This window comes from Populus euphratica, unplaced genomic scaffold (assembly GCF_000495115.2).
Source record: "Populus euphratica unplaced genomic scaffold, PopEup_1.0 scaffold1829.1, whole genome shotgun sequence".
In the NCBI taxonomy this organism is placed as follows: domain Eukaryota; kingdom Viridiplantae; phylum Streptophyta; class Magnoliopsida; order Malpighiales; family Salicaceae; genus Populus; species Populus euphratica.
In genome coordinates, this window is record NW_011501663.1 from 1,894 (window position 1) to 23,530 (window position 21,637).

Consider the following 21,637-nt stretch of genomic DNA (forward strand, 5'->3'; position numbering starts at 1 on the left):
ACACTTTGTCATGAACGTGAAACACGATTTTATATTCTATGCTTCTTTAAAGTTGTAGTGTAATAATTGTAACTATGTACGGAAAAGCAAATGGGAACATTTCATATTATAGTGTAATAATTGTAACTAACTATGTACGAGAAAGCAAATGAAAACAATTAAAGTAGGACTATTCCAAAAGAAAAAGGGGAAACCAGTAATAATTGACTTTCTTCTTTTTTGCTTGCCTATTTTAGAAGCAAGAATTCTAATCGATTTCAAGCTGTAATATTATGGTTTAACAAATGCAATCTATTTTTTCATATATAATGAACTAAGAAAAAAATATATTATAAAAAAATATAAGATAACTAATTTCAATATAAAAAATGTTGAATGGACTATACATTATAAAATTGAAGTTTTTTTTTAATGACCCCATTTCAATAATTTAATTTAATATGTTATGAGAATTTAATGATTAAATAATTAGAAATTCAAATCTCATAAATTTAACTTGAAACTGATGGATATGCAACTTAAGGGTAGAATTGTTTTTTATACAATTTTATATTCTATGCTTCTTTAGAGCAAATGAGAACATCTCATAGTATAGTGTAATAAGTGTAACTATGTACGAGAAAGCAAATGGGAATATTTTTATTATAGTGATTGAGAGATCATATTAATAAGATTTAGGCAATGCCATTAAAAAAATAACAAATTAACTAAAAGAAGCAAACAAGAACAATTAAAATACGATTCTTCCAAAAGGAAAAAAAAGGTTAAACAAGTAATAAATTAATTTCTTCTTTTTTGCTTGCCTATTTTAGAAGCAAGAATGTTAATCTTGATTTCAAGCTGCAATTAATATTATGGTTTAACAAATGCAATTCATTTTTCACTTATACTGAAACTAAGGAAGTTTTTTTTGACCGAAATCTAATCTTAATATATTTATTTTTATAATGATCATTTAAACAAGTTATTAAGCTAATATATACTTCTGGAAAAGGATTAATTAAATTATTAATATGGAAGAAAATATCCCTACAAAGGAGGAGCTCATCAGCAAGAATTCACCATAAAAGAAAAGTGTATTTTAAGAGATCGATACAAAGCACTATTTAATTATTTAAAATAAATAATAAGCTTAGATGGGTGCTGATAGTATGGAATGTTAGAAAGTTAGATATGCAATTATTTATAAAATTTAAATTTTTAGATTGAGATAAATTTATATAATATTATAATTGTATTTACCTAGAAGTAAGGATTTTGAATCTTGTAATTTTTATTCACTATAATTATATATTTTTTTAAAAGTATAAGGTAACTTTACTTTCATTTAAAAAAAAGATGTTAGAAAGTTAATATAAAATCATATCATTCTTAGAGATTCATGTGTTAGTACAAACATGTCCCTTATTGAATAAATACAAAAATATAAATAAATATAAAAGATGCTGAATGATTTAATTTAAAACGATATCCAAGTTTAATGACTAAATGATTAGAAGTTTTAATGGATGCGTTAAGCTAAATTCAATCATAAGAAATCAAAGGAAACGTATACATACAAGGAGCTGGTGCTAGCTTTACATGAACATATATATACGTTTTAACTGGAAGGAGAATCAACATATCTTTATTATATTCTCATAATAGGTTCACTTTATAAACCAAATAAGCAACACAAGGATCCTAACTTACTTTTTTCCTGAAAGAGGAATTAAGGGATTGTGTATATAGGGTTCTCAAACGACTTAATTCAGAAAAACTGCAAGCTAGGTTGTTTCTTTGTAGTCATCTCTCCGGAAACAAGTTTTCTTGTTGACATTGACTTTACCAAGAAGTAGGTGGAGGAGCATTTCGATCATTTCCATTACTAAAAGGTATGACGTACTGACAATTCTCCTTGAGTGCTTACTTCCTATTTTTGTTTTCCATTATATTAATGAGTTATATCATTTTTATGATTTCACCTTAATTAGCTTTGAATTGAGATTGTTCATTAACAATGGTCACTTAAGTAATTTTTTGCAGAGAGAAAACATGAGTTCTCTTCCTATAATGGGGACACCTTATAGAGCAGCCATGAGTGGAGATTGGAGAAGCATGCTTCACCATTATCAGGAACGTGTCCTAGATGTGCCCTTGCCAATTACGCTCTCTGCGGATACTGCACTTCATATAGCTGTCTACAGCAAACAAGAGCAACCACTTAAAGATTTACTTGGAATCGTGAAGGATAATGATTTCCTTGTACCTGATGAGGCAGAATTCCGTATAACTGATGAGACAGAGTCCCTTGAACCTGAGACAGAGTCCCTTGAACCTGAGATAAAATTTCTCAAGAGAAAAAACAAATTTGGAAATACGGCTCTTCACGAGGCAACCATCTATGGGAATTATGAGGCTGCAAAGCTCATGGTAGAACTTTGTCCAGACCTGCTTTTGATTCGAAATCATTTCGGTGAAACCCCATTGTTTACAGCTGCTGGATTTGCTGAGGCAGAAATAGTGGAGTTTTTAATCAGGTCCAAACCAGAACAATGCGTGGATGATAAGTGCCGCCTGTTATCAATTCACCGCAAGAGAAAGGAAGATGGCGTCTCCATCCTTAGCGCTGCTATCAAAGGGCAACACTTTGGTAACAATTATTCCTCTCTTTACATAATTCTCAATTTTAAAAAAGTATACTCATATATATAAGATATCGTATAATTCTTCTATGCCTAATTTCATGAATGCAGAAACAGCTTTACTATTGCTCCAACTGGATGAGTCGCTCCACAAGTTGAAGGACAAAGACGGCGTAACTGCTCTTCAACTTCTTGCCCAAATGCCAACCGCTTTTGAGAGTGGATTTCCCAGTGGGCATATGTGAAGGACTCATCTACTGCTGTATGCCTACACTAACCACATTATTAGACCCTACAATATTGCCTACACATTTCTTGTATGGATACCAAGGACACACACACACACACTTATATGTATATATGTGTATGCACACACACATATAAATTGAACTCTATATTTTGTTGCAGGCCTTCCTGTTAAACGTCACCACGAGGTAAAATCGCAGGTAGAAGCTTGGTTCGAGGAAAGAAAGAGGTCGAGAGATCTTGAGAGCGGTCAAGGGAGGAACTCTGAAGATCTGGGGAGCGGCTCGGAGAGGAATCAAAGAGGCGGCATACTGAAATATTTAAAGGTCCCTAAAGGTATTGGACACAATTAAGGCCCATTCTTTTGGTTTCAAGGCTAGGTGGTATTATATATTGAGCTACCTTTGTATATCGATTTTAAAATTTCATGGCTCTAACAAATATTTGAATCCGGTAGCCAACGTTAGTTTGAATATAACTGAGCCTCTCTCTATCTCTCTCTCTTTTTCAAAGGAAGATTTAATGGACCTGGGCTACACAAACAGAGTAGTTACTCCCAATTTCTAAATTTTAAGTGTTGTATTTCCAGTTTGCGGCGTCAAAAAGGATAAGAAATAATCTATCACGTTGCAGATTTTAATATCACGTCGTTAGTAGAGATACAACCACCTTTTGTTGTTGTTGTTCTCTTGTAATTATTTCCTAGTAGTAACTTCAATTTTTTTATTGAAATGATTTTTTAAATGATATTATAACTTTAATAATAAATAATCATGGATTTGAATTCTAGCTTCTAATATTAGAGATTTAGAGCCCGTTTGAAGTGGGTGGTTATTTCTCAACTTCATGCATCACTTACATTATTTACATAGGACTGGTGGTTCTAATATCTCATTGTTATTTAAAAAGGTGTATTAGTGAGATAATAAAAAACTATCCTTGTATTTATATTTTTACATTGAAATGTTTTTTTTACTCGAATAAACCTTATGCTTGAACTAGAAAAAAATAAAATTTGATGTTACAGGCCTGTTTAGGATTTTTTATAGAAATTATAGTTTAAAATGTTTTTTCTTAGAAATATATAAAAATAATATCTTTTTATTTTTTTAAATAATTTTATATCAGTACATTAAAATAATTTAAAAATATAAATATAAAAAATTTTTGATAAAAAACCAAAATTTAAAACAACACGATTTTTAGACCACGTTACCAAGCAAACTTACATCTTCATTAACTTACCAAGAGCTTTTGGTTCACGTCCTCTTATTAGATGCTTATGCAAATAATTCATGGGAGTCATCAGATATAGAGCCTCTTCCCAATGAACTAGATAAACTCTCTGTACGTAAATATCAAACAACAATTTTTTTTTCAATAAAAAATGGTTGCATTTTTATGGTTGCACGATTTAGATTCATTTCTTTTAGCTACGATTTCTTCTTATAATTATGTTGGTGTTGTTTTGTTTTCGATAGATTTTTTATATAACGGAAAGTTAGCCATGTAGTTTTTTACTACCTAATATAAAGTATAAGGCATGAAGGTAAAGAGAATTGCAAATATAAAGGTTTAGAACCAGACAATCATTATCTTTTTTCACCTTTAGCATGCCTCTATTTTTTCACGTTATACAATCATGATATTTTTTTGTTCATCCTTCTACTATCATTGTTAACATTTCTTTCTGTTTCTTAAAAATGGCTAGCTCTCATCCATGTTTAATTTCATTCCCCTTCGCATGAACATGAAGTGAGATGTTGGCTAGATGGATTCTGGAACCGGAAAAGAAAGCATGTATTTGCTTTGATACTCGCCAAAAACCTAATAGAGAAAGATGAGTCATTGAATAAAGTCAGCCTACCAAAGGAAGGACTGGGTAGGAAACAATACAGAAAGGGAGAAAACCAGTTCCCTGAATTCAATAGCAAAGGAAAAGGTACAGAAGAAATTTCTGAAAGGAACTCATCATTGAAGGAGAAGATCCCATTGTTTATTGCAACCAAAAATGGAAAAGAAGAAATTGTGTTGGAGATAATGAAAAAATATCCCGATGCTATTGTGCTGCTTAATGAAACGAACTCGTCATTAACTAGGAAGGAGCATATCCCATTGTTTATTGCAACTATAAATGGAATAGAAGAGATTGTGTGGGAGATAATAAATCAATATCCCCACGCTGTTGAGCATCTCAATGAGGAGGGGCAGAGCATTTTGAATGTGGCCGTCAAGCATCGCCAGAAAAAAATGGCCGTCATGCATCGCCAGAAAGAGATCTTCAATCTTGTGAAGCAACAGAAAGTACCATTGGCTAGACTGCATCGAGTAATTGATAAGAAGGGCAACACATTGTTGCACCATGTTGCAGATATGGAGCATTACAGAGGAGGAACCAAGCCTGGGCCTGCACTTAAACTTCAGGAGGAGTTGCAATGGTTTGAGGTGGGACCTTTTCTTCCCTTTTTCTTTACCTCCTGACAAAAATTATTCATGGACTTGGTACAGGATTATCCGTCTTGTGTATTAGAGCACCAAACCTATTAAAACATTTGTTTCAATCAAAATATGCAATCCAGTTAAGGTTATAGAAAAACCGTTAAACTGTAAAAAATTGATTTTAATGCTAATGAAAGGTAGACATGTCACCTAATTAAGACATCAGGCTGATCTAGTTCTCCTTGTCACCCGAACCAACAACTTAAATAGTATTAAAAATTATACTGAATTAAATAATACGTTGTTTTATTTACAAACTCCATTTATATAACAATCATATTTATCTCCCGATTATTGCAGCAAGTGCAAAAGGTAATTCCTTCTCATTATGTCACGCTTCGGAACGATGAAGGCAAGACTGCAGACGAGCTCTTCAAAGAGAGTCACCAGGACCAACTGAAAAATGCACAGAAATGGATAAAGGAAACGACTCAGTCTTGTTCCACAGTAGCTGCACTTGTTGCTACTGTTGTCTTTGCTGCTGCCTATACTGTGCCCGGAGGTTCTGATAAGAATGGCACGCCCAACTTCATCAACTCTCCCTATTTTCTGGTTTTCACTATCTCGGATGTTCTTTCCTTAGCAAGCTCCTTGACTTCGCTTGTGGTATTTCTGTCTTTGTTGACCTCTCCATTTGAGCTACAAGAATTTCGCATCTCTCTTCCTCGGAAACTTCTTGTTGGCTTCACCTTCCTCTTCTTTGCTGTGATAACGACCATGCTATCTTTTGGGGCCACAATCTTGATACTCATTCAGTCAGAGAAAAAGTTGACAACATTACTCCTTTCCATTGCTGCATTCCTTCCAGTCTTAGTATTTGCAATAATGCAATTCCGTCTGTATGTCTCATTTATGGGCTCCACATGCAACATTCTCAGGATAACCGTACATACAACATTCTCAGGATAACCGGGAAAGCTCTGCCACCGTTTCTTGCCCCTTGCCTACCACGGGAGAAAAAGCTCCGTCGAGTTGATTAATATGGGAGATTTAAATGGCAGAGGTTATTCCATTTTCTTGATGGTTTGAACCTCTACCATAGATCATTACATGTGTGTTTTATTGCATGTATGGTTGTGATTCAATTTCGTGATATTTATGTGGTTGCGCTGTTTACAATGACGGCCTTAAGCCGGTATGTATTATATATAGTGTTGTCGTCCACTTTTGGATTCCCACGAAAAAAAATAAAATAAAAATATAAAAATTACATATCAACAAATATATTCGAAAGGAATTAAAAAAAAAAGTGAGAAAAAGATGCTAGAACACCCATGAAATGGCTAAAAATTAGTTGAGGAGATTTATAAATATAAAAATTAAAATTTGACATTATATTTTTTATTGATAAAAGCCCTGTTGTAAAAAAAAAATTCAAGTTAAGAAAGAAAAGTTTAAAATCAGATGTTTATGAACTAATTAAATTTTATCTGAAGTTTAATTGAATTTATGGAAGGTTGGATTGTAAAAAAAATTGATTTTTAAGTCAATTTAGGCTTTTATTTGAACAAATTAATGTTCTGGGGTCCAATTATAATTTTGAAGAGTTGATTTGATCAAATTAGGGGCTTAATTGCATAATTATTGAAGTTTGATGGCCAATTAGAGACTTGATTGAAACAATCGAAATCAAGACCAAACCGGAAAAGACACTAAAATCAAAGGATCCAATTACAATTTACTTGGGGGGCTTGATTATAAAATTGTAAAAACATCCAATAACCAAATCACAAATATCCATGTTCATAGGAAAACGGTGCCTTTTCAGAGCAATATTTCATCACCTTTCTTTAAAGCCAATTCAGCAAATAATCATTTCAGCAATAAAAACAGCAAATTGCTTCAGTTATAGGGAATGTTTCATGACTACTATTCCTCTTCATGCCATTACCAAGCTGAACCTTGCATCACAAGACATTCTTTAGCTTATAAAAGCTAGAGAAAGACAATGAAACAAGGAGGGGAAACATTGGAGGGAGAACGAGATAGAGAGGAGAAAAAAACAGGACAAAGAGGGATAGTGTAAGGAAGAGGAGAAGAGAGAAAAAAGAGAGGAAGACAGGGAACAATACAAAACAAAAAGGGAGGGGAACAGAAGAGAGAGGAGACACAAGACAAAGAAAGGGAAGAATTAAAAAAAAAAACAAAGGGGGGAGAGGCTCACACCTCTACACAGAGAAGAGAAGAGCCATTGTCGCCCCCTACAGCAACTCCACCGGTCAGCAACCTCTATCGAACCATTTGAAAGCCACCAGCAGCTCAATCCCTACAAAAGACTCAAAGGAGAAGAACCAAACAGAAGCAGACAAGGAAGGAAACAAAAATAGAGGTTGGCGCCTCTGCACGAGGAAGAAAAAGAAAAACAGTAGCGTCATCGGGCTTCTCAGCCACCACCATAACCGGCTGTCGCGACACCAATACCACCATGAGGCACAAGCACTATAAACAACAACGCCTCCATTCCAGGTAATTCTCTTCCCTTTCTCTTAGTTTCTCACTTAATTTTCTTGCATGCAAAACATGTGTTATGCACGTTTCTGTGAGCAAGAAGAAATAATTACCCTGCTATTATGCATGAGCATAGTAACAGGTGTTGCTACTTAATTTTTGATCAATGTAAGCATCAGGTTTAATATTAAGGAAATAATGTGTCAAGAAGATAATTATTGAATAATATATAATTACTGTAATATAAAATACTATAGATATATGATTTGATTCATGCTAGTTATGGAAAATAATCACTGCAATATAAAATACCATATATATAGGATTTGTTGGTAGTGGTTGTAGCGGGTCTATATCATCTGGCGAAGACGGAGGCTCTTGTTGTGCCTCCTAATGAGATGTGTTGTGTGTTGGAAAGGGTTTTTGATTTAATCATAAAATTATAATTAATATTTAGGAGTCGTCACCTAATGTTATGGTCACTAGAAACCTATGGTCAGCGAGAGTCTGAGTAAGGGACTAGTTGTGCAAGAGGAAGACACATCACCCCTAATGCACTTTACCTAAGATAAACTGTATTGTTGTTTAATTATTTTTTTCCTGAATTGGGTATTTGTTGATCTTTTCTAAGGCTCAAGGCAGATTTATCTTCATGAGAGAGTTTCTACCTTGTTGGGTTAAATCCTAACTGTTCTAAAATCTGAATTTTAACATCGTATTTATTTACATCATCTATCTTTAATACCTGAGGATGTATTTTATCATGTAATTTTACACCCCATAAATATTAAAGTCTATATTTGGATTCTAAAAAAAGGATTGGAAAAAGATTTTTGACATGTTGGTCAAATCCTAATGGATAATCATAATCTAGTTATAATATTTACTTTTGGATTTAAAAAAAAAGCTTGAAAAAGATGCAATTTTTTTCTATGAAAAACACGCTTGGAAAAATTTCAGGATTTGGCCGTATGCAATAAAATATTTTTAAAAAATATTTTTTGAATTTTTTATAATTTTAGAGGAAATCAGGTATTTCCACTTTTTACTTATGAACAGTGGAACGTGAATTATAATTCACGTTCCACTATTCAAAATAGTGGAACTCCCATGGTGGAGATGAAGAACCAGTGGAAGGGTAGCAGACCACCTGGCATGGTGGTGATGGCTGGCCGGTGGGGAGGATGAGCTGAGGCCGGCGACGGTGGAATTGGCTAGAGCGGCTCCAGCTAGAAGAGAAAGAAGAAAAAGTTGCAAAGGAGAGAAAAATATTGAAAGGAAAAGAAGGAGAGAGTTTTGGTGGCTGCTTGGTAGCCGGTTAGTGGTAGAAAAAATGAGGGGCTGATATGAGGATGATTTATGAAATTAATTGATTTTTAATTTCATCATCTATTAATTTTTTAATCTACAAGATTTGATATATGTTTTTTATTGTGATTTTTTTAAATAAATTATAAAATTATATATTTTTTAAATTTCATCCTCTATCAAATTTTTTATTTGTCAAATTTAATTTTTATTGTTTTAATAAACTTGAAAAAATATTATTAAATAAGTTATTTTTTTAACTTATTTTTTATAATATAGCTAAACACTAGAAATTATTTCTCAACTTAGTTTTTTATAATGCTATCAAATATAAACAAATAATTCACTTTTTATATATTTATTGTTTTAAAAAACTATTTTTCAATAAAAATGAGAAAAAGGAAGAAATAAATACCATAACCTTGTGAACAATCAAATGCATATGCATGAACGGATCCATTAAAATATTTATAGGATTTGAGTTTGATTATCGAAGGGATAAAACCCAAGCATTTTCATAGTTTTCGGTTTTAAATCCAATTAAAGTATTTTTGTGTTAACTGGACTGTATGTTAATGCATGATGTTAATTAAGAATATCAAGGAGTGATTAGTGGTTAAAAATCACGGCACTTATTTATTTTTAAAATCATTTAGAAATAAAACTAGTTAGTACATCTATGCTATGTTGTGAATATGATTTTAAGTTGATTTGTTATATATATATATATATATATATATAAGGTCTATATTTAATAAAACATTGTAGACTCATTTTCCAATAACATAATTTATTAATTAAAAAATATAAAAAAAGATCTGTTTAATAAAATATACTAAAAATATAAGAACTGGTAAATCAAATAAGAGTTGTTAAAATTGATTTTTTTAAAAAGATGATTTTTCTATAAAAAAACAAAAAATAAATATGCTTGCAAATGTTTACTATAGCTATCCTTTTTTCATTTCATTTTTTTTTATTTCAAGGTTAATTATACTCGCTAAGTAAATATAATTTTCATTTTTCTAAATGAAATATATAAATATTTTTTATCTATCTAAAGTTTGAAATGAAAAAAATTAAAGATAAATTAAAAAAATATTTTTATAGTATTATAAAATTATAGAAACAATCCAAAATATCAATTGATATTTTTAAAAAACTTAAATTAAAATTTTTTAAAAATAATATAGTAAGTATTAATTAAAAATTAAATTTAAAAAAATTAAAAAAAAAATCTGGTGTTAATAAACCCAGCAAGCCATTGATGTGCGTGATTTATAAAAAAAAGTTGAAATGTCATCTAGTATAACAGATGACCTATTTTTATAATTTTTAATTATATCTTTGTGATCGGAAAATCAGGATCTAAGTATTTAGATTTTAGAAATTTATTTTTAATTTATTTTTATTTAAAAACACATAAAAAACAATATATAAACCTCAATAAATGCATTTTAAAGCATAAAACACATTTTAAAACACAAAACACCCTTTATTGACTTTAAAACACATAATCCAGTAGAATTAAAAAATAATTACGCGACCTAGTCCACTTTTATTTTTTAGGATGAATCAATTTACACTAAGCTCAGTTAATTATTATAATGGTTTGAATTATGGTGGGCTAATAAACACTTTGTCTTTTGTTATTATTTTTTGATGATTTTCTTTCTTATAACTCATAACGAGGGATTGAAACATAAAAAAAAAAAGATTTGAACTTAAACTAAAATATATAAATACCAGGACCAAACATGTATATTCTAAAATTAAGGGAACATAATTGAACTTACTTCATGCTTTTTATAAATTTTGTTTTATTTTTGTGTCAAGTTTGATCTTTGTTTATTCAATTTTATTTTGACAACAAATTTAAATTATATTTTATAAAATATATTTTGAAATTAATGTTAAAATACTCCATAAAATACTCCATTTCATACTAGATACACAAGGGAATATAAATAGAAATAGATATTGGGACCTAATAAAACCCTGAAACGATATTTTAAAGGGTAAAATTGAAAAATAAAAATAAATGCAATGACCAAACTGCAAGAAAGAAAATTTCTTAAGAGCTGAAGGTGGGAAAATTGGTCATAGTCAATGACGTGAACCGTTAAGTAGTTTAATTCTTAATGTTAATGTAATTTATCTATTCATTTCAGTAATTGGTAGCGGTCTAATCAAGAGAAAAATAAAATAGATGTTTGTTTAATTTAACTATTTTCGAAATTTACTGTTTGTAGGGGGGAATAGTTGACAGCCTCAGCAGGCAGCAGGACCACCTAGGGGGTGACAGTTCGCGGTGGTGGTTGGGCTACTTAGGTGGCTAAATTGATTAATTAATTTTTCAAAACTGCTTCACGCGTAGTTAGCAAACCAGGGGCTTTTTCATCTTTCAACCAAAAGAGAAGCTATGGGCTTATGATCAGGTGACCATTAACTTTCCACTTTTGGTCTCTCCATCAATTCAGTGCAAAGTTCAATGCCAAACCCTAATTTCACGTTTGATTTATCAAATTATATATCATCCTTATGTGTTATGTGTTTGGCACAAAACAAAAAATGTACTCTATACACAGGTTGAAGAGGATGTTCCAGGCATTAACTAACACAATTGAAAATAAACATTTTTTTATGTGATATTATGATAATTTTTGTGATTATAACTTAAAAAAACAAGTTTTTTTTAAAAATATAAATAATAGTTTTTTTAGTTAAGTTTTGAAGAAATGATTTTTAAGAGGATGCATGTAAATTCATAGTGGATGAGATTTAACTGAACACTTTTAACACTAAAATAAAATGTAATAATGTCATTATCCCATATTGATAAGGAGATAAAAATCTTGGTTGTTTATATGATATTAATGATATTTTTTTTACTATGAGACTTCTTTTAAAAAATAAAATCCACTAAAAAAAATGTGAGATAATATTTTATAATAAATCTATCATTTTATGGATATGGATATACTTTATCAGTTGATGTCATTCATGAAAACGAGTAATATACTTTACCCAAACTCCTTGTTTGGATGGTAGAAAATTATATAGGACAATATCTCTTGATGGACCTATCATATTGCGAACATGGATACATCTCGTCAAAGTGATTTTAACTTTATAAAAAAACTTTATAAATTTTAGGTTTTTCCAAACTAAGTTTTCAAGAATGATTTTGTAGCGAAGCACATATAATTTTGTAGTGGATGCTAGGTTTAACCAAATCTAAATTAATGTTAAAATACTCCATTTCATACTAGATACACAAGGGAATATAAATAGAAATAGATATTGGGGCCTAATAAGATCTAGTAAAACCCTGAAATAATATTTTAAAATGTAAAATTGAAAAATAAAAATAAATACAATAACTAAACTACAGGAAATAAAATTTCTTAAGAGCTAAAGGTAAAAGTGATTATTTTTTATTTGGTTTGGTTTTTATTAGAAAAATAACAAATTGGAGAATTTTTTTTGAAAAAAAACCAAAACCAAACTGAAACTAGGTCAAACCGATCGGTTTCTATTTGGTTTGGTTTTTTAAAAAAAACCGGTTCAAACCAGTTTGCTTGATTTTTCTTGTTTGGCTCGTTTTTTCCGGCTTTAACTCGATTTTTTTTTGTTTTACTCAGTTTTTCCGGTTTTGGTTCGGTTCGATTTTTTTATTATAAAACTAAAATTAAACCGAATTGACTGTTTTTTTTTTAAATTTTAATTGGTTTAATCCATTTTTTTTAGTTCAGTTTTTTTAATTTAATTGATTTTTCAATTTATTTTTTATCCCTAGCTAAAGGTGAGAAAATTGGTCATAGTCAATGACGTCAACCGTTAAGTAGTTTAATTCTTAATGTTAATGTAATTTATCTATTCATTTCAGTAATTGGTAGCGGTCTAATCAAGAGAAAAATAAAATAGATGTTTGTTTAATTTAACTATTTTCGAAATTTACTGTTTGTAGGGGGGAAAAGTCGACAGCCTCAGCAGGCAGCAGGACCACCTATGGGGTGACAGTTCGCGGTGGTGGTTGGGCTACTTAGGTGGCTAAATTGATTAATTAATTTTTCAAAACTGCTTCACGCGTAGTTAGCAAACCAGGGGCTTTTTCATCTTTCAACCAAAAGAGAAGCTATGGGCTTATGATCAGGTGACCATTAACTTTCCACTTTTGGTCTCTCCATCAATTCAGTGCAAAGTTCAATGCCAAACCCTAATTTCACGTTTGATTTATCAAATTATATATCATCCTTATGTGTTATGTGTTTGGCACAAAACAAAAAATGTACTCTATACACAGGTTGAAGAGGATGTTCCAGGCATTAACTAACACAATTGAAAATAAATATTTTTTATGTGATATTATGATAATTTTTGTGATTATAGTTTAAAAAAACAAGGTTTTTATTTTAAATATAAATAATAGTTTTTTCAGTTAAGTTTCAAAGAAATGATTTTTAACAGGATCCATGTAAATTCATAGTGGATGAGATTTAACCAAACACTTTTAACACTAAAATAAAATACAAAATAAAATGTGATAATACCATTATTTCATATTGATGAGGGGACAAGAGTCTTGATTGTTTATATAATATTAAGGATATTTTTTTCATTGTGAGATGTCTTTTAAAAAATAAAATCTACTAGAAGAAATGTGAGACAACACTTTGTGATAAACTTATCATTTTACGGATATGGACACATTTTATCAGTTGATGCCATTCATAAAAACGAGTCATGTGTTTTATCTAGATTTCTCGTCTGGAGGGCTCTGATAAGGCTATTAAGAAGTTATACGGGATAATATTTCATAATGGGCTTATTATATTGCGAATATGGACACATCTCGTCAAAGTGATTTTAACTTGAAAAAATAACTTTATAAATTATAGGTTTTTCCAAACTAAGTTTTCAAGAAAGATTTTGTAGTGAAACACATACAAATTTGTAGTGGATGCTAGGTTTAACCAAATCCTTTTAACCCTGTAAGTGGGATAAAATATAAGTTGAAGCAAAATACAAAATAGATTCTTAGTTTGAAGGTTAAGTATCTCGTAATTTAGGTTACTCATCTCCATCATGTAGCACAAAATCGTGTAGGACTTTGATAGAAAAACATTGAACTAACATGGCTAGTTGGAAAAAAAAAAACTATTGAGGTCCATATGTATCATGAATGTTCATTAAAAGTCCAGTTCCATGGATGAATCGAATGGCATTTCCATTGAAAAAGAGAAGAGAGTAAAGAGCCTTTTGGGTAACGTGTTATAATAGGTGCAAGATTTTTTTTATGGATGGAGATATGGTGATGGCTAAAAATGTTCTTGGTCATCGGTCATCACTTTGATTTTTTTTATTCTAAGATCTACCTAATTAAGAAGCTAAACTGGGAACTGACCCTTCAACAGCAAGACTGGAAATCAACGATTTAATTAATTTCTAATAAATTGGGATTTCTTCTTTTGTTTCTATGATTATGAAATGACTACATGCCATTATAATAATGAATTTCATTATAATAATAAAAAAATTATTTTTCAGATTAAGTTTTTAATAATATTCTTGCTAACAGAAACCTTTCAGTCAATACATATAAAATGAAAACCACGACTCAAGCAATTAGAGGCCATGCTAAATTTCTTAATGAAAACGTGGCACATGAGGCATATTGAAAAAATTGTATGGTTATTTTAGGTTTGGTATAAAAATAATCCAATCTAAAAATTTAAATTTTTAGGTGAGATTTTAAAATATAATTTATATTATTTTTTAAAATATTTCATTAAATAAAAATTCTTTGAATTTGAATCTTGTATAAGCTTATATTATTTTATATTTAATTTTTATTTAAAACAAAAGGGGTGATGAGATTTGAAATTGTGACAAGTTGATTATCAAGATTTTGATATTATATCAATAAATTAATTCAACTTAAAAACTTAAATTATTAAATGAGATTTTAAAATATAATTTATATTATTATATAACAAAAATTTAACAGATTCTTTGTGATCTCGAAAAAAAGAAAATCCGAGCTCATGAACATTGTCCATACATATTACATTTAGTTTTCTATCCTTTTTTTTTTTATTAACGTGGGTGTCCGGATCAGTTTGCGCGCACCACAACTAATCTCATAGGATCTGAAGTTAACGACTATATAAGCTTTCAGTGACCATCGTATGAGCAATGAAGAACTCAAACATGAAACCACAGAAGAAGCAACCTTTTTTTCTACTTTTTAATTCTTCTTATTATGAAGCAACCTCTTTTTCTACTTTTTAATTCTTCTTATTATGAATTTTTGTTTCTCCTTGAAAATCATTATCAACAATTTAAACTTTTTCGTGAATGATCGATAATTTTTCAAAAAACTTTTAGGTTTTTCTGTCCATGAATGCATCTAGGTTCGGTTACAAGGAGAGAGACTCACATTTCTGGAAAATTCTTTTGGCTATCTTTTTTAATCTCATTGTCCTGCCTGGTGCGCATGATATGTTTCGTTGTTCATAGTTGATATGTCATAGTGCTAGATAGTACCCATTCCTTAACAAATTATATTTCTAATGATTGTGGTCCGTGGGAGTGTATTTTCTCATGAATTCTTCCTTTCAATCTCTCTTATACTTGTCATGATAATTAATCTCTGCATGGGAACATAACCCTACAAATTATTATGAAATAAAAGTGCATATTATTATGAAATCTAAAAGGCTTCCAATTATAAATCATAGTATGAAATTATTAAACGACAACATGAGCAGTAAATTAAATATTGTGCTGTAACAATTTGTGTATTTAGGTTATATAAATTTCCAGTTAAGTTCTACTTAATACTAACAGATAAAAAAAAAGAGTTGGTAACTCTTTACCAACCGCACTTCTATTGCTAATATTTGGCAACAGCAGCCGTCGGTTGGACTGAACCGGGCATGCTTAATTTACCAACTACAGATAACAGCTGGAATTCAATTTTAATTAACTTTTTTAATTATTTTTCGGATTTTTTTTTTAATTTGAGTTGGCTTTGAATTTTCTTCGGATGAAATTTTTCTTTGTTTGCCTGTCATCAATTACCCTTGAATCCTCCTCTTGTCCTATAAATTTGATGTCTGAAATTCAAATTAAAAGTATTAACACTCTTCTATTTAATGTGAAAGTAATTATGTATTTGTATATTTTTGGTATTAATGAAACACTATTTTTATTTTAAAAAAATGAAAAGAAATTAATACAATGCATGTGATGGTGCGCTATGTAAGAATACTATTTACACTTTGCATAATTTTATTATCATATTAATTTTGATTTTTATGTTTAATTTGAGGATTTAGTATGCTTTTATATTAATTACTCATATAAATAGAAAAAAAATGGACTAGAGCTACGAGGTTAATTTTTTCTCTAGATATATAGATTGATTCCCTAGCTAGATTCTTTCTTTATAAACTTATCTGCATTGAGATTTATAGCAAAAGAATTTAGACACACACACACGTAAACTCATATAAATATAAAAAAATGGATTAATTACTCATCATGATTCTATTTATTGTTGATTAAACTAAAAAAGGGAATCGTGCTACAAAAAAACAAACAAACAAACACACAGCAATTTTAATTTCTTAGACATGGCGGCTATGAAATAATAACATGATATATCAAATTGCACTATTATAATTTCATTATATTCTTAGCTTTGAAAATTTAGTTCCTTAATTGCTAATAAAAAAAGGATTAATTAGTACCACGAGTTTAATTATTTCTGAATCGATTCTTCCCTTCATACACGTAATATGCACTGAGATTTTTCTTTATTTTTTGAAGAAGAATCCGAATTACTTCGCTTTAAAAAAAAACACATTTTCTTTATCTTCTTCCTTAATTATAATAAGAAAAAGAACGAATAATTCTTTCAAATTAAAAAAAATAATCCCACTTTGTATCCAATGACCCTGCCAAAATTTAGATGTGGATGCCACGTCAAGGTGCACAGATTACGTATGGCATATGGGACATAGAATTTTATTGATCAAATCATCATCGCTTTCATCCAAAATGTATACAAGTTGCCTCCAAACAGTAATCTTCACTATAAAAGCCAAAAAACAAAAAACACCAGCCTTCAATAACTTCAGTAGCTATTGTATGTGTAATTTATGTCTCTTTACCTCATCAAGAACTCAAGATGATGTGCTACACGATTGAGCCCACGTCTTCCAAAAACAGGCCCTTACAGAAGGGGTCCATTGCACAATCGATTAATCGTCCAAAATTAGGAATGGGTTAACAAGACCAAACCATGCATGGAATCGTTTAAATGGGACCCTTTCCGACTATAATTCAACAAATATATCATTTGTACTTCAACTTGTCATTCATTTATCAATCAATAATTTCTTTCATATGATCATTGATTATAGTAAAGGTGGAGTCAGGAGTGGGATTAATAATATATAAAATAGGAAACACAATCCCAGGAGTAATGAAATCACATATAAGCATGGCGCCAGTGGAATCTTGATCCGTAATCGGATATCAAATGAAGCTATCTAGCTGGTTAATTACAAATTGATTACGGTATAAGTTCATATCGTGGCTACAATATTGAGATAATTTGATGCAATATGTTATAATTATTATTATTGATGTATCATCCTATTTTTAAAATTTAATTTAAAGCCTAAGTTTAAGTTTAAACTTAGGCTTAAAAATATTGATATAGACATATAATTAATTACCCACTATCCAAACACTAAATCTTATTTTTGAGTATATTGAATTTTTAAATATCATCAATTATAATTGCATAATATTTATTCATCATAAAAGAAAATTATGATGTTTCTGTTGGGAAAGAATGATTCAATCAATGGTCATTTAAATTGATTTTAAAATCATCCAAATGCGCTAAGTATTTGAAGAAAAAATTTTACCTTAAGAAATGAACATTTTTAAACTTAATCTTACCAACACAAGAAAGCCTATTGTATACATTCAATCTATAACAGGACTCTCTCATTCAAAGTACACATGACAGCATAGTCTTATATCTGAAACTATTTGTTTCTAATTCATAAAGAGGAGAGTATGTGTGGAAATTAATAATATAGAGGGATCAAATGAAATACTATGAAGGTAGTCAAGGATAATAGGGTACTCTTTGCAAAACATTTGAGGGTACGCACTGGTGGCCGCATAGTTATGGACTAGGTGTGCATATGCTAATAAACACAGGATTAGATAATATGATAAGTTAAATTGTCATCTAATTAACCTGGACAAACCCTCTAAATAAAACTCGATGAGTCAAGGTAAATTCCCAGACAGAATCTAATAATTCAGACCTATAAGTCTAAGAAACACAAACACGAGAGATTTGTGCATATCAACATCAATGAAAAAGATAGAAAGAGATTGCCACAATATATAAAGTCCAATACAGTGAATGTCAGAAACCATGGAGAGATAGAGAACTCATGATTCAAGCAAAAATCAAAAACAGGCTTTTTTTTCTCAAAAGATGGAATTGGAGGCAAAGGGAATATAGAGCCAGTTCATCAACTTAAAAGGAAGCTACTTTGTTTTTCTTTTTTGGCTTTTTTCATTCTCTTCCAAAATTATGTAATATTACCTTGCGGATCACATGAAAACATCCATTTCATACCCATTAAAAGCTATATGCCCCGTCCCTTTAGCTGTTCAACTTATTGTTCTTCATGTTCTTGTTTTCTCTTTATGCTTAAGAGATGTACCTCACGGTTCATACTTCTCCACGATATGCTAATTTTGAGTTCGTGTGTGATATGTCCATGCCTTTAATTTTGCCATCAAATGTCAATTTATTCAGATGTTTGATAGGTGCTTGAGCTTGGGCGATCATGTACGTGTATTTCAAAGACACTTAGAAATTAGCTTTCTCGTTTTAAAGAAATACTCCATTCTTTAACTTGAGCTTGGGTGATCATGTACGTTTGATAGGTGCTAGAGCTTGGGCGATCATTCGTAACATTGGTGGGCTCCATGATATTATTTCCAGAGCAGCAGCTAAGTTCATACCCGAAGAATATTGTTGGGTCGGATCCAAACAAACCGGATAAGAAACCCTCTCCTGTGTACCCTCCTGACCCGAATTTACCATAACCAGCTCCATGTCTTCTTGTTCATGATCAAGGTCATCATTGGTGATGTGGTGGCCCTCAAACCCCAAGTGGCCCCACAACAACCCAACCCTTTTAATCCTAGCCGTTCCTTAAGACTCATTCACAATCTTCTCCTTGAAGAATCTCCAGTGCCGTTCATATGATCTCTAAGCAATGCAAGAAACGTTTGTGCTTCTCTTTCTGGCTCCTGCAATAACACACTGAGTTGACTCATATTTCAACAAGTTACAGCTACTATATGATATAGCTACGTAAAGAGAGAAAAAGGAAATGAAATCGAAAGAGTGTTTAATGACATACAGGTGAAGGTGATGGAGAAGGGTTAATCGTGCATGAGCCGGGTATTTTTCCTGTAATAAGCTAGTGTGCAAATTCACACAAATTGTTTTTCAAGATTGATTATTGACACGTGTATACAACTACCGATTAATTTTTTTTCAGAAAAAAAAAAACAAGTATCTGTATTTTATTCTTGGGAGAAACAATCTCATTCATGGAGCCCACGTTTAATTATATTACAGTCATTAAAAACTTAATTGTTCAACAAAAAATTAATTAGTCAAAAAAATTATAAAATATATAACTAATTACATTAAAAAAAGATATTATTATTTTTTAAATGTTATATTTAAGGTAGAATGCGTTATTAATTATTTTAAATTATTAAGAATTTGTCTTATATTTCTGAGTATTAGTAAATATTTATCTATGAATATTATCAACTCTAATATTAATAAATATTACATAATTTAAATTATATAGTATTTCTAATTCTGATATTAATAAATAAATTCATAAAATTTAAATTAAAAAATTATTGTTTTTAATTTTTTAAAATTAAATTTATGCCGACCTGTATATATTGGCTTATATCCAATAGCCCAGCTTAGTCACGGCTTTAAACCAGTAATCCCGCTGTACAGGAGGCACGCGTGAACTAATTGAAGTGTGCATGCAAGAAACAGTGAAGTATATATTGGCCGGACGGTAAATAGTAAATTAAATTTGTATAGTACCCATGTAATTACAAAGGAGAGGGAAATGAAGAACATACCTATGCAGGCAGGCGAAGTCGAAGACGGTGGTTTGCTTTGAACCCTCTGTTCCTCCTCTCTCTTCTGTTTTTTCTTGTCTTTCACTTTCTTGGGTGGTCTATTCTTTTTCTGTATTTGGCTTGTAAATAAATAGAGAAAAATAAGATGTTGATAATTATATTATTGATGAAAAAATTATGCTTGTTATTAGTTGTTACGCCTCGCTATGTTGTTGGTCTAGGCTGGTAGGTTCTCTTCTAACAGGGGATTGTTTTTGTACAAAAGATAGACATGTATTGACAGCGAGCAAGTTGAAAAGAATATGACACCACATTAATTGTATTTAAACTTGTAACTTTGCATTGTCATGTATGCTAATTTATAGATTTTCTCTGAGTGCAGTAAGCTTAAAAATATGTTTTTCTTTTTTGAGAATCGAGAGAAAGGGAGAGTTTATTTGGCTATTTTTATTTGCAGAAAAGTTTTTTGTTTTTAAAAAGTAAATTCTAAAAAAAATAAATTTTAAAAAAGTAAATTTCAAGGAAAATAAAGTCTTTAAAAATAAATTATTTTCTAGTATTTGATAGTTTTATAAAAAATAAACTAGAAAACATTTTCCAGTATTTGATTATGTTATAGAAAATAAATTAGAAAATAATTTATTAATATTTTATTTTTCTCAAGTTTATTAAAATAATGAGGAACAAATCTTATAAATTAAAAATTTAAATAATAATAAAATTAAAAAAAAAAAATTTCATAAATTATCTTGAATAAAATAAATAATAATCAAAATAATAAACATCAAATCTAAAAAAAAATGAAGAAATTAAAATAATAATAATTAACATTTCATAAAGTATCTCAAATAAAATAAGTAATATTCAAGAGAATGAGGACCAAATTTATAGATAAAAATTTTTAATAAAAAATAATAGGAGAAAAGCAAATAATAATTATAAAAATAAGAACTAAAATTAATATAAAAATTAAATTTTAAGAAATGAAATTGAAAAATAAATATTCAAAACAAAATATATATTTAGCAATCAAAAGTTTGAGGATCAAATTTGATATAATCAGTAAATAATGATATTTCTAAATTTTTCATAACTTCCGAAAAGTGTTTTCCTCCTAAATTTTCCAGGAAAATACTTTTCTGAAAATTAAACCAAATTTTCCTTTAATTGTAAAGTGTTTTTTATTTACCAACTTTCCTAACAGCAAATAAACACAAGAAAGTTTGGAAAGTGATTTCTTAAAAATCTTTTTTAAAAAAACAAATCCAGCTACAAAGAAAAACACT

General features: G+C 30.0%; 1 protein-coding gene across 1 annotated transcript in view; it reads left to right on the forward strand.

Annotated features, from left to right (window-relative positions):
- The first annotated feature begins 1,707 nt into the window (after positions 1–1,707).
- The window catches only part of LOC105118237 (uncharacterized), a 25,514-nt gene continuing 5,584 nt past the window's right edge, over positions 1,708–21,637 (forward strand). The window contains exons 1-2 of the mRNA XM_011016137.1: positions 1,708–1,874; positions 2,026–2,603. Coding sequence (XP_011014439.1) covers positions 2,035–2,603 — 569 coding nt within the window. The 5' untranslated portion in view covers positions 1,708–1,874; positions 2,026–2,034. The remainder of the gene's footprint in view (positions 1,875–2,025; positions 2,604–21,637) is intronic.